Here is a 14,122-nt window from a genome sequence, read left to right on the forward strand (position 1 = left end):
GTCGCAAGCTGTTCCGGTTCAAGCTCTAAGGTTAGAACTATCGCTAGTTAGCTCCTACGCCAGAGGGATCACAAACATAATTAGATGGGCGTCTAACCTGGTTCATGCTGATCAAGGAACCCTAAGAGCACTGTTAAAAACAGAGACACTTGAGCAAGACTCTCCGAAGTATGTATTTGGTAAAAACCTAAGCGCTGCTTTTAAACTAACATCAGTTTCCCTAGAAATGTTAAAATCTTGGTCACCAGCCCAATTGAAACTTTGCTTGAAGCACCTAACCCCAAGGCTAAGCATGGAACTAGACATTCAACATTGCTCCAGGCTCTCAACGTACAAGCAGTACGCGGACACAATAGTTTTAAAAAAAATGCAACCATATATCTTTTTTAATATAAATCACGGAGTTAGGCGAAGCATTATACAAGTACGGCTCGGAACACTACCCCTGAAATCCCACACTTTTAAGTGGTCATTAAAAGAAGGAGGGACTAATCTCTGTGACTTATGTAAAGGTGGGGTGCAAGACCTAGAACACGTTCTGTTCGTCTGTCCAAATGAGTCTGTTGTAGCAGCCAGGAACAGATACATTACTCCGATCAAAACAATATGTAATATAAATTCGGTCCTGAATTTGATTTCCTTTTCCCAAGCTCCACCCAATGAATTTGTGTGTATTAACATGTATAACTTTTTTAAATCATTTTTAAAACTATATTAGTGTGACAATTTTATCAGTAAAAACTGAAATTTTTATTGCTTAAAATGTGTTGTTCTCATGAGAGAACTGAATCAAATAAATTATTTCATTTCATTTATTTCATTTCATTTCAGTACATGTTCTGTTGAGATGGTCACAAATGTGCATAGGCATGTGGCTTTACTGATAAAACTACAGGGCTCACAAACAATAGTGTGTGAAATCGGGTTTCAGCTAATATTGATCAATTTGTGCATCACCAAGTGTCTTTATTTGTTTTGATCCTATTACAATCTTTGTTTCCATCACACTTCAAAATTGCAACAAAGTGCTTTCATTGTGCTTTTGTAATTGCTGACATACTTTGAAATATGTGTGTAGTTCATTTTAATGTATTTAAATTTTGTTGTGTGTTAGAAAAAAAAATACATCCCCCCGGCTCTCCTTTACACTTCCTGTACCCCAGCACGATTGTCACCTAGCTGGGTCACTTATACAACATCCTCTCGCTTTTCACTGAAAGATAGTTAAACCCCGTTTCCTTGTTAAGAGAATAAGTAGAAATCTGTTTGACGATAAAGCCTGCCCTGACATTTGACCTTTATTATTGCCAAATGTGATGAGATAAACACAAAAATGAAATGTCATTGCTCGCTCACTTTCTGAACTCCATCGTGATAAACGTGGGTACTGCAGCACCTCGCAGCCCCATTTCCAGCACCTGAGCCCTGGCTCGGCTCTCCCTGTTCATTTGCTGACTCGACCACCTCTACCTCATGGTTGCAATTAAGCACCCGACAGGTGAGACGGGAGTCTCGGATCCGCCCCTGACTGGTGAGGGGAAGTGGGCGGGGCCGTTGAAGCTACGGCCTGGTGACGCCGACCGCAGTGTTAAAGCGTGCACGGAGGCACAGGTGTAGCTTGCATCTGCTTCAGTGGCTCGAGGCGGCTGCTGCAGGGACGACTCCCAGAGAAGATGGTGGGAGAACGAGAGTCCACGCGGCGCGCCTGTGCATGTTGTATGGGAATACCCATGTACCTGATCAGGTGAGGCTCAAAGCGAACCATGAAAGCGTTCCTATGCTCCAAATTGGTAGCTTTACCGGCGTTACAGGGGAAACGGCGTGATGCATAACTTTTCTAGTTCTGGCTTTCCAAATTATTGCTTCTGGTGTTATTCGTGTTGGTTGCAAGACCATAGTAAGTGGCAAGCGGCATTTTTTACTGATGTTTAGGATCCCTAAAATTACGTTGGCAGGTGAGGTGTCGGCTCTTTTTGGAAAACGCCTGTTTTCTTTAACCTGCGTTTAGGTTGAAATAAATAAAATGGCTATTAAGAAGCCGTATCCTCTCTGTACTCTGGGTATATGTGGGTGCGTGTTAGGGCATGGCACCCCTTCATTTTTTAGAGGATGGTTGGTTCTTTAAACACGCGAGTAGACGGTTGTATTATTTCCCCCATAGTCACTGCTTTAAATGGGCTGGTTCTGTCCGGTACGGAGTACCGGCACTTTTATTTATTTTGTGAGATTTTTCCATTTCAAGCACTGTCTATGTAATTTTAAGCCCTTGAAAGAGCCAGTTCACGTCTCCCTTGTGATTAGTGAAAGCAAAGGGGGAGAGAACAGCTGAGAGTAATGGGAACATTAGTGCGCAATAACTTTTATAGTTGGGCGTTTTATATTCACGTGCCTTGGTTCGTGCCACAGGAACACCTCTACTACTTACAAAAAAACTGACACGAAGCACCTCACTGGGGAAGGAAGAGTGTCAGAGGCTTACGTTAAATGCACGCACGTAAAATGGTTATGTTATGCCGTGATTAAGGTGCAGGGGGCCGTTACATTACTGAACCTGTATAGTTGTATTAATTTTTGGCACTTGGCAGCCTTGGAGAGGTAAAATATTTTCTGGTGTTGTGGCCTGCTCGAGTAGTGGCTTTGGGGCCCGGTGTTTTGCTGCTATGTTGAGGTTTTGAACCCAATTGTCACGATAATAGCGGCTAGTGACAGTCATATATACAGCATTCCCGAGTTTGACCGTTATCCCTCTGTCTGTAGTGTGGAGAAGCCGTCACTGAGGCATGTCACCGGTCTGCTGCTCTTTCGTGGGGTGCTATCAGCTGAGGAGCTGCCAGGGCTTTAAGTGGGATAAAACCTGCGGGGTCTCTCGAAGGGGCGTGGCAAATGTAATTAATGGCTTGGCTTGGAAACAAGAAAGCTTAAAATCTGTGTTAAGCATAGTGTGCCGCCCCACTTGTATTTTGCTGTTTGTCATTGCATCCAGATAGTCAATGACTGTTAGTTGCATGAGGTAAATAAGCAGCAACTATGGCTTGTATATAATACTGCAAAAGCTTCCACTTAAAGCCCTGGTAACACCAACAATGTTGCTGCTCCTGAGCTTCAAAAAGAAAAGGGAAATCCAGAGAGAAAATGACTTTTTTAAGGATTTCCTTCTCCCTCACCTGGCATGACCTCATGCTGTAACTTCTGCACTAGTGAGAAGTGAGCAGTGTACATCGATGTGCTTGCTGTCACTGCAGTCCAGGAAAAAAACGGTCCGTCTGTGCCGGGGCACAAAACAGAGCCCTATAGAGACCCGTTTCGAGGCCCCTTTAAAAAAACCTGCCCGTGCTCAGACCCGGTGAGACACGGCCCACTTAAAACCCTGGGAGCTGCCATGACCTTCCCCTTGTCTCATTCTATTCACAGCCTCCTACAGGGCCTGGTTTGCCAATTTTTTGTCAGCGCTGATACCCCCCCCCCTTCTATTTCTACCAGGGGGAAAATTCTATGCAAGCTTAAACTGTACAAGTTCCCGGTCTTCTTCTGCTCTTCATAGTTTCTCTTCCAAGAACACATTTGAAACTATACATTATCCTACATTTACATAGTGCTTACTACCACTTCTATAGATTCACAGTTCTGTAATCAGTGGGTTTTCTACTGCATTGCTCATTTTAGAGATTGGTCCGAAATTGCCGAATCGGAAGTGTTTGCCACAACTCAAGCTACTGATCACAGCAGGCTACATATATTTTTTCTCTTTTTATATTAAGCTTTTATGTACTGAAAAGTAATTTAAATTACATTCAACTCCCTTTGTTTTACTTTGTTTTCACTTTTTGTCCCTCTAGTGTTCTTCTTGCTGGCTGTTTTATGTTTGGGATCTCGAAAGCAGATGGTCTCTTGGATTTTCCAGGTAATTCGCCTGTTAGCACAGCTCCCAAAATACCCTGTCCCATCTGTTTATGAGAAAAAGCTGAACAGGAAGCTTCCATGAAGGACAGTAGCCTCAACTTTTGTTTGCACAGGCTGATCAACTAAGAAGGAAACTGAAGTTAAATATTCATTACTATTGTTCAAGCACCCTTCAACAGTTCAGTTCCAAATCAATGTGGATCTACGAATGGCAACATGGATTTACTCCATAGTAATGGAAGCGCTAGGGCATAAATGAACCATTATTGCATCAATCAAGCCCGACTGCCCCCCTCCCCCGGAATATCAGGGGTTACATTCTGAGAATGTGAAAAATGGGGACAAGTTTTACATTTCCGTTTTATGTAGATGCCCCCAAAAACATTGGGCTCTGCAAGTGCCACTTATGTAATGTGAAATATTGCCCACCGCTAGAAATATTCAGAGTACAAGCCACCTCGGCCTCTTTATACGGGGCAGAATCGTGGGGGCACAGTCCATCTAATGCCCTGACCCTCACCGAAAATAAGTTCATTAGACAAATCCTGGCTTTGCCAACAAACACACCCCTTGTACTGCTAAGGATGGATCTGGGTATCCTCCCAATGGTGGATCTAATCTAGTCCCTACCGTTGCGTTATTGGCAACGGCTGTGGAGTACACCAGAGTTGAGACACTATAGGGAGGAACTAAAAGCGATAATGTCATCACTGGGGGCTGTGGGTAATATACCTTGGTTGTCCTTTGTTAGGGATTGTTTTCGAGCTATGGGCAGGGAGGACCTATGGATCACTCCCGAAGAATCTTGTCCAGCCATCCCTAAAAAAAACTTTAGCTAAAGTAGTGAAAGCGTTTAAATTGACTAGCCTAATACAGGCAGTCAAATCTATGAGTTTAACACATGGGTTCTTGGATTTTAAGTCACATTATCAATTTGAGCAGGTGCTAGATCTAATACAGCCCCATTAGCAAGGAAGTTGCTTCTGCAATTAAGATATGGGACGCTCCCGCTCTATGCAATAACTAATAAGTGGGCGGGTGCAACCCATTTCCTCTGTCCTGGATGCCTAGTGGAGGAGGAAACAGTAGTTCATGTATTCTTCTTCTGCTCGGCATACAAACAGGCCAGGTCTAAATGGATTATACAATTGTGCAGAAACCTTGGGCATTGGGAATTACCGTGAATTCTTTAGGAATCTAAAATCGGACACTGACCCAGCTTATGTTGCTGTAATTTCGAAATCCCTCCTTGCTATGTGGTCTAAACGAAGGTGTTTGTTAGACTAGCACTTAGTTTTGCTTTTTTATTAATTGTGATTCTTCACTCTGTTATACTTAATCAAGGCATCTGGAGTTAACTCTATGTGAGAGATGGAGTTCCCTCCTGCTGGCTGGTCCACTGACAATGGACGTTTTAAAATATATTGGATGTGTTTAATAATGTTCTTATATGCTTTTATTGTAAATTATATTTTTAAGGTAAGTCTTAATCTTACGATTTTCCCACCAATGATGATTTTGCTTCACCCCTACACGTGTATACACCAGTGTTCCCAAAGGCGTCGTACATTCTCTTTCTGTTATGGATTATATTTTATTGTGTTGTAAATTTAAATGTGCTTTTATGGCTGTAATAGCCCCAATAAAGCTTTTTGATAATGATGATGAAAATTTCAATACGTTTGTGGTGTGTGAACCATAAGTGGCGAACAATTGTTGTGCGGGCTTTCAAATCTACACCAAGGAAAGGGGAAAAGGAGGTGAAATGGGGCATTTTTCTGCCTAATTTTCCTAAAACAAATTCTAAAAAGCCTTGGGTAAAGAACAGGCAATACAGAAAGTATAATTGTACACGTTGTATAATTTTCTATAATTTCACTTTTCCAAACTTCTTCCAAACAGATTCTCAGTCATGTCATGACTTGGAAGCATTTCAGAAGGTTCATTTGGTAAAATAAAAAAACACACCCATCTCACAATCTTTGGGTGTAAATAACTGCAGCACATATTTTAGAGGCTCTTACCACAGTGCCATCACTGTGGTGCTGGTAGTCCATCTACTAAAGCTCGCACATGATTGTACATTCACATTTGTGCTTTTTATTGGACACAGTTAAGTAGTCTAGAAAAAAAGTTTCGCAGGGACCCTTGAAGTGTGGACAATATTTTACTGTCCACATGACATATGGGTATTATCATGGACTGATCCCAAACCAGACTACAGAGCTTTGTCATTACTGCTAGGATTAAGCAGTAATGGAGACTAAGTGCAGCAGTTATCCAGAGCTTTAAATGGGCCGGTACTATTCAGTACTGAGTACCGGCACTTTATTTTGAGAAGGAGAGTACCTGCACTTCTCAAGAGTGATATAATACGTTTAATTGGAGAGCACCGGCACATCTCAGAAACATGCAGGTACTCTGGCACAGAGTGCCTGCAGTTCTATTTTTCCATTTCAAGCACTGGAGTTATCTAAATTATGCGGCTCGCTAGTAGTATTATGGGTCTATTTGTCCTAGAAATAAACACATTTGTTGCAGTCTGGAAATTGTATGAAGTGCAGAAAGTCCATAATTGTGCTAAATGCAGCAGCAACAGAATTGTTCAATTCCACTGGTCCTGTGATGGTTGTATCAACAAACCATCCATGAACGGCGAACAAACACATTTATTCCAATCAGTGCCCTTCGTTAGCCTCACCTTGATGAAAACTGCTTCAGCTGTCCCTCCTGTCTAAACACTGATCGTGTTTAACAACATTTAAAAAAAAATAAAATTCAGTGTTTTAATCACTTTAGTGTTCTCTTCTCTTTATGGCCGACAAACTGTATACTCCACTACTTCGCATACTATTTTCCATAAACATTTCCCTAACTACCCCAAAATGAATATGCAATATAAAAACACACATAATGGGTAATACGGGTGAAAATTGCCATCTCTGGGTTCTGGTGACGTCTACTGACTACTCAGTCCTCGCCCTTATGATTCTCAATGGCAATATTTGTTTACATTTTATGGTTACACTATACATATCCTGCCTGTCCTGTATATAATAGAACCTTTTCTGTGTCGCCTACTTTTCAATGCTTTATCATTTGTCAAAGAAGTGCTACTTTCCTCTCTGGTAGCTAAAAGAAAGGGGACAGACAAGACGGAAGTCCTCATCCTGGGTTCCACGCCCTCCGCCTGGGACGACTCCTGGTGGCCCCCCGCCCTGGGCACCGCACCCAAACCGACAGACCACGCACGCAACCTGGGCTTCATCCTGGACTCCTCCCTCTCCATGACCAGACAAGTCAACGCCGTCTCCACGTCCTGTTTCAACATCCTGCGCGTGCTACGGAAGATCTTCCGGTGGATCCCCACCGAGACCAGGAAGACGGTCACCCAGGCCCTCGTCACCAGCTGACTGGACTACGGCAACACCCTCTACGCCGGAACCACCGCCAAGCTCCAGAAGAGACTCCAGCGGATCCAGAACGCCTCAGCCAGACTCATCCTCGACATCCCCTGACGCAGCCACATCTCCGGACATCTGAGAGACCTGCACTGGCTCCCCGTCAACAAGAGAATCACCTTCCGTCTCCTCACCCACGCACACAAAGCCCTACACGACCAAGGCCCGAGCTACCTCAACAACCGCCTCAACTTCTATGCTCCCAAACGCCACCTCCGATCGACCAACCACGCCCTCGCCGCCGTCCCCCGCATCCGAAGAGCGAGAACAGGAGGAAGGTCCTTCTCCTACCTGGCCGCCAAGACCTGGAACACCCTCCCGACCGACCTTCGCCTGACCCAAGCCCACCTCTCCTTCAGGAAGAAGCTCAAGACCTGGCTGTTCGAGCAGTAGCGGTACCCCCCCCCCCCCCCCCCCCCCCCAGCGCCTTGGTACCCTCCGGGTGAGTAGTGCGCTCTATAAATGCCTTGATTGATTGATCCATGATCTCACATTCTCTTTTACTTGTTCTTTGACGCATTTCCTCAATCTGTACAAGTGGCCTGCAGTTTAAGGACTCCTCGGATGTGCGTTCCATTGAATGGCTGCTCTTCATAACCCATCTGCAAATATGGTTCCAAACATGTTCTTATAGTTTCTTAGTAAACATTCAGTTTAAAGGTTAGTGGGCTGTCTTAATGGTAAAATGTGCCTCAAAACAAGTGCACTTTTTTCGGCCAAAGGCTTTCTCAGTGACTGAATAGTCTATTTATGCATTGTGTAAACCTCGAAGTGAAGTCCATAGTGTATTCAGTGTTGCCTAAACAGTGTTAAAACAAGCTCTCTTCTGTTGTGACATATAGTTTCCCCATATAAAAAAACTGAAATGTGCATGTTATATTTTTGTTTATCAAACTGATTTAATTTTCAAACCCTTTACTCCAAGAAAACCCAAAAAATAACTTTTTTTCTGTTTTAACAGATTTACTTACAACATTTTCAATTTGCTGCATACTGTTGTCATCCTCATTAAACACCACAAAAACGATTTTAGTTTTTTCGTTGAAGCAGGAGTACTTCCAATGATCTGAACTAAAGGGTTGTTTGGTTCGGCCTCTTCTCTAATCACCTCATGGAAAATTGTTTCTCCTGAATTTTATACTTGACTTTCTATAATTGTAAGCGCTTTTAACTTCAAAATCAAAAAAATCACCCATTCTTACTGTAGTCTTTCATATAGCTTCCAAAAAGCAGTTTTACTTTGCAGTGCAGATACTAAATCAAAAGGCATACCTGGAGAGCGATAGGTGTCAAATGCCCTTGTATGAGAAGTTTGGGTGTAATCTCCGTTAATATGCAGAGGACAAGTCTGAAGTGTAATGCACTTTAGTTCATCAGAGTAGTGCCATCAGAGCGGAGATGATGGTCCGATGTTAGGGAGTTGAAGGCAATCTGGCACTCATTCGTTTAAACACTACAAATCTAAGCATAGTCTTATTTGCTCTTATAAGTAAATGTTGTTTTAACACTGGCAGTAGGTTTTGTTGTCCCTATCTTTCCAATAACGTGTTGATTCCATAATCTAGTACATTTTTTACTTTACCTACACCTGAATGGGTGTAAACTGTCCATATATCGCCTCAATATATTTCGAACTAATGCATCCCAATTGTTCAACCAAACACACTAGCTTTGATATCTAATTTATTTGATTCTTTGACAAGTACTCCAAATACTGTCTTTTTTTTAGTAAAATATACTGTGCCCACTCATCCACATGATCTTTGAACTTCTTATTGGGAAACTGTCAGTTTTGACCCAGAATACAATAACACCTTTGTGTTGTATTGTGAGATACCCTCTTGGGAATTAGCACACTCAACAAATACACTAATCTATTCAAACCCTCTATTTCTCTATCCTAGCACTCCTTGTGCTTGTGCTCCTTGACTACCAACACTTGCACTACTTTGTGTACTTAATCCTACACCATTTTCGTGTCCAAAACATTTTCACAGCTTTGCATATTGACTGTATTCAACAAGCCCTACCAAACTCCAGCAAACCTAGATTTGATACATCAATGAAACATTCCTCTCATCCTGCACACTTATCCTGGGGTTGACACACTTTGCATGCACAGGCATTTAAACATACCAGTACTCCGCAATCAAAGTTACAATTTGTCCTGCAATCCAGCTGAAATTTTGGATCCTAAACTTCAGACAATTAAGCATACTGGCATGTCTTACAACCCAGTCAGGTGGGTCCTCCAATGGACCTTGCTTGTCGTATTGAGGGGTAAGGGAAACTAAGGTGTCCGCTGTTGGCTGCCCAACTAGGACCATAAATTAGTAGCCAACTTAGTTTTGAAATTGGGTTCAAATTAAACCCTCTTAGGACAATACAATAAAGGTATAGAATAGCCACTGGTAGTCCAAACCTCCTGAAGTTCAGTCGGTCGAAGGTCATGCGAATAAGTAACTCTGCTACTGTTGTGCAGACAGCAACAGTAAGATTTGCTGTTTTGAGAATAATCGAAGACTATCCTTACTATGCTTTAGAAATTTAACTAGAGTATGCAGTCTCTCTAGAAAGAACATTAGTAAATTCAAACATAATCCAGCACATGAACATTTCAATTAGGTAATGTATTAGCAAATTAGGTCATTAAGAAAATTCGATAAGTTTAAGCACGAGTCTAAGATTAGAAATTCAAAAAAACTTAAAAGTTCAAAGCAAACAATTTAAGAGGATATCCTAGCAGGGCATTTAGGATAATGCAGTTCAATTAAAGAGTTTTTTTCGATTCAAATAACTTTATTTCGGTTCCACAAAGGAATCATAAAAGTATACATCAATAAAAGATACAATTTATGACAAAACACCATGATACATTTTTACATATTTCATATTTTCCAATACGTTAAGATCTCGTCATGAAAAAACTGAATCAAATTTATCAAACCAACATAAAAACATTTTATAAAGATTTCCCACCCACATTCTATTTCAGTATCGGTTTCTAATGATAAGAGCTGATCTAATGAAACTAAGTACAGCGTTACAAATGTTTGGGGTTGACAAAGATAAAAAATATTCATAACCCTCTTTGTAGTAACATGATCCAAAGGATAGTAATAGTGGTCTAATAAAAGTGTTTCTTGGGACCTTGTACAGAGCACAAAAAAGAATAAGGTGCAGAGTATTTTGAGAAACCTTATCGTTACAGGGGCAGAGAGGTAATTTCTGACACCACCCCCTTGCTTTGGAAAGGCAAAAAGGAAGTGCAGAGTATTAATGCGAAACCTTGTAAAAAAAAAACGCCATTGAGTATTGGTGATGTATGATAGATAAAAAGGTCGCAGCAATTTGCCCCTGACACGTAATACATGTTCACTGTTCCTTAAGGTGCCCAAATTAGAACCATAAGCATTTTTAATAATTAACTTTGCATCCTTACTGATCATGTCAGGGTTTTCAAACATACTACCTAAGCCAATCTTATAAAGGGTATCCCTAACATATCGGAGCCATGGTATCTCCCTATAATGGTCAAGTTTAAGGCAATCTTGTAAGATATCTTTTGTCGGTTTCAAATCCTCAGATTGCCAAACTTTAGACCATAATAGTAATGGTGCTACATGTATGATATCACTAACCAACTCTATGCCAACCTCCCCATGGCAGAGACAGTTCGACGTACCCAGTGGAACAGATAGGAGACGTTTTATAAATTTGTTCTCCATAATCTGTAACTTTTCACAATTTTGTGACCCCCAAACTCCAGCACCAAAAATTATAACAGACACACTTAGCTTTATACAAAGATATTATTTCTGCTATTCGCCGTTGTCCCAGTTTACTGGCAAAACGAAAAAGAGCTTCAATTGATTGTGTAACCTTTTGGACCTGAGCTAATATCAAGGGTTCCCAATTCATTTTTTTTATTAAAAAGGTTACCCAAATAATTAAAGTTATCAACTTTCACTATAATTGAGTCCTTCACCATATACCTGCGGATTTTAACACTTTTTGGGCCGCAAGTCATGGCAAATGATTTAGTGAAATTGACCCTAAGATCTAAATTTTCCATAAATGTATCAAAAGCATTCGGGCAAATCTGCGTGCTATTGGAAGTAAGGGTCATTAGAACAGTGTTGTCTGCATAAGACAACATTGGAATTCTTTTGCCATTAATCTGTGGAAAGTCAGCACCAGTTTCTAACAGAAAACTCTCTAATCCATTAGTATAAACCAAAACTAAAAAGGGAGCTAAAATACATCCCTGACGGACAACTTCAGTGGATAATATAGGGCTAGTCTTCTCCCCACCAGGGCCATATCTGATTCTCACTGTAGTGGCGGCATGGAGCCTGCGGAGCAAGGTAACCAAAGGCTCCTCAAACCCCATAGACTCCATCATCCGCCATAGCTTATCCCTACATACAGTGTCAAAAGCACTGGACAAGTCCATGAATGCCAAGTGAATGGAACTATTCCTGGCACCCATGTACTTGCCCATAATTAGTGCTAAATTTAAGCACTGCTCGGTGGTTCCTTTCCCTCTTCTAAATCCATATTGGGAGTCCACAATAACCCCTACTGACTCCGCCCAAGTTTCAAGACGGGTCAATATCACTCTACCCATTAACTTACAAGACGCATCTCATGAAAGTATACAGGAAACTAAAACCTAAGCAGATCAAAGCTAATCAGAGGGGTGGCCCAGCCCGGCCACAGACGGTCCCGCCCTTGTCCCGGGCTTCTCCCGGCCGCTCCCGCGCAGCGGGGATAATGTCTGCCTTAAATAGGAGTAGAAGTTAACAGGGGGGCGTGTCCTGCAGGAAGAGCGGCCCAGGTGTAGACTGTTGGGCGCACAGGGACTCCTTGGATACGGAGTCCCTGTTTCACGCTTGCAGCCCTGCTCCACGCCAAATGAGCCCAGGAAACACCTTGGAGTCACAACACCCCCAACGACTCCCTCTGCCTGTCTGTAGAATCATTTTTCTGGGTTAGGATGAGATGGGCTAGCGTGCATTCACTCTAGACAGTCACAGAAAGAGCCAAGGTGTGATTTGCATATAGAGATGGGGCCATCAGCAGGATTAAGGGCCTTCCTGAGTTAGTGGTGGGAAGAGTTGTCACTGACACCTGAAAAGGGCTGTGCCTGCCCTCTCACAAAGCAGTCTCTATCCCCCTGTAGGGTGTCTGGAGCCAGGTCAGGGAAAGGCTGGGTCTTGTGCACTACAAAGATCTTTCTTTAAAGTCTCCCTACTTCAAAGGCCAAAATGGGTAAGACTACTGGACCTCTGGCACTGTAACAGTTGAAACACTTCTGGCCTTGAAGTCATACTGCCATGAAGCACAGCCTTTTTGCTTTGCTGGGTTCGCCTACCATTTCTTGCCTGGGAGTGAGAGGACTGGACTTTGCTCCCTGCATCCTGCTTTCTAAAAGTCTCTGGGCCACCCAAGACTCCACCTGCATCTTGCTACCAGCACCTGGGCTCCTCTGCAGGGAACCCTGACCTGGCAAGTGTTGCCAAACCCAGTCTTGGGGCCATGGAGTGGATTCTGGTGCTGCAACCAAGAAACCAAGAATCTGCACATCAACTTAAAGTATCACTTCTGAACTGGTGCATCCCTGCAAAATCGCTGCTGCCTGCACTGAAGCCATTGTCACCCCTTGCTGAGTGTGCAATGCAATGACCACAAATTACAATGTAAGCTCCGATGGTGCTGCAGCACCTCTGGAGTACCACTGTTGCATGAACCTTGAGCACCACTTCACCAAAGTCCATGACTCACCACTCAGACACAGCACTTGCGGCCTGGTGGTTTAACATAGACACTGTGGATTCGATGCACTGCTCTGTAAGATCGATGCATTATCAACACCACATTGCCTTCTGGACCAGAGGTCTTGCACCTGCATCTGACACATCACCTACCCTGTGCCAGCCATCATCCCTGGGCGTTAGAGGCTCAACAACCCTGCACCGCCTCCAGGAACTGATGTGTCACTTTGCTACAGGGAGGTCTCGCCACCTTTGCGCAACACACCATCCGGAGTGTCAAAGTGCCTACAACCTGCATAGAAGTAAGGAACCCACTAATCACCTGCCTTCGACACCTCACCACCTCTGCACACCACACTTTGTGCGACACATCTAAGGTACTGTACTGGGTTTTGTGCGACACCTGTACCCGGCCCGCGCTCACCACTGAACTTGTGGACTGTCTTTCAAGTGCTACCAAATCCCCCCAGTTGGCTTCATTATTTTTCTAAACCCTATAACTGCATTTCTTATTAGATTCATATATCCCATCTGTGACAGTTCAGGCCCGGACTGCGTGCAGCGCCATGGACCCTGGTTCTCATACCTTCCACCATACGATGCCAGCACCCTCCTCGCCCTCCACATCGGGTTGCACGCGGCCTGCCACCTTGCATTTCCAAAGAACAGCCTAGTAACCTTCTCTTGCAGCCACTGCAGCTACACACGGACCCACCACCGCCCTCCAGCAACCGCTGCCGCCCAATCGGCCAACAGACCACACCAGCTGTATCCTCCTCAATGTGCACTTCTGCACCAACACGCCACCTAACTCTAGGACCTCCGGGCCTCAGTCTCTCTCTACATCGCCTATCTCACAGAAACCTGGACAAACTGCAGCTCTGGCCCAGACATCGACCCAGTCATCCCAGACTGTTAAAAGATCACCCGCAAGTACCACGCCAATCGACAAAGAGGCATCGCCAGCATCCACAAAAACACCGT

At 43.3% G+C, this 14,122-nt stretch overlaps 1 protein-coding gene across 1 annotated transcript in view; it reads left to right on the forward strand.

The window, feature by feature from the left end:
• Window positions 1–1,587: 1,587 nt before the first annotated feature.
• LOC144753489 (zona pellucida sperm-binding protein 2-like) overlaps window positions 1,588–14,122 on the forward strand; it is a 274,324-nt gene continuing 261,789 nt past the window's right edge. The window contains exons 1-2 of the mRNA XM_078641160.1: window positions 1,588–1,744; window positions 3,837–3,901. Coding sequence (XP_078497286.1) covers window positions 1,674–1,744; window positions 3,837–3,901 — 136 coding nt within the window. The 5' untranslated portion in view covers window positions 1,588–1,673. The remainder of the gene's footprint in view (window positions 1,745–3,836; window positions 3,902–14,122) is intronic.

This window comes from Lissotriton helveticus, chromosome 5_1 (genome assembly GCF_964261635.1).
Source record: "Lissotriton helveticus chromosome 5_1, aLisHel1.1, whole genome shotgun sequence".
Lineage (NCBI taxonomy): Eukaryota > Metazoa > Chordata > Amphibia > Caudata > Salamandridae > Lissotriton > Lissotriton helveticus.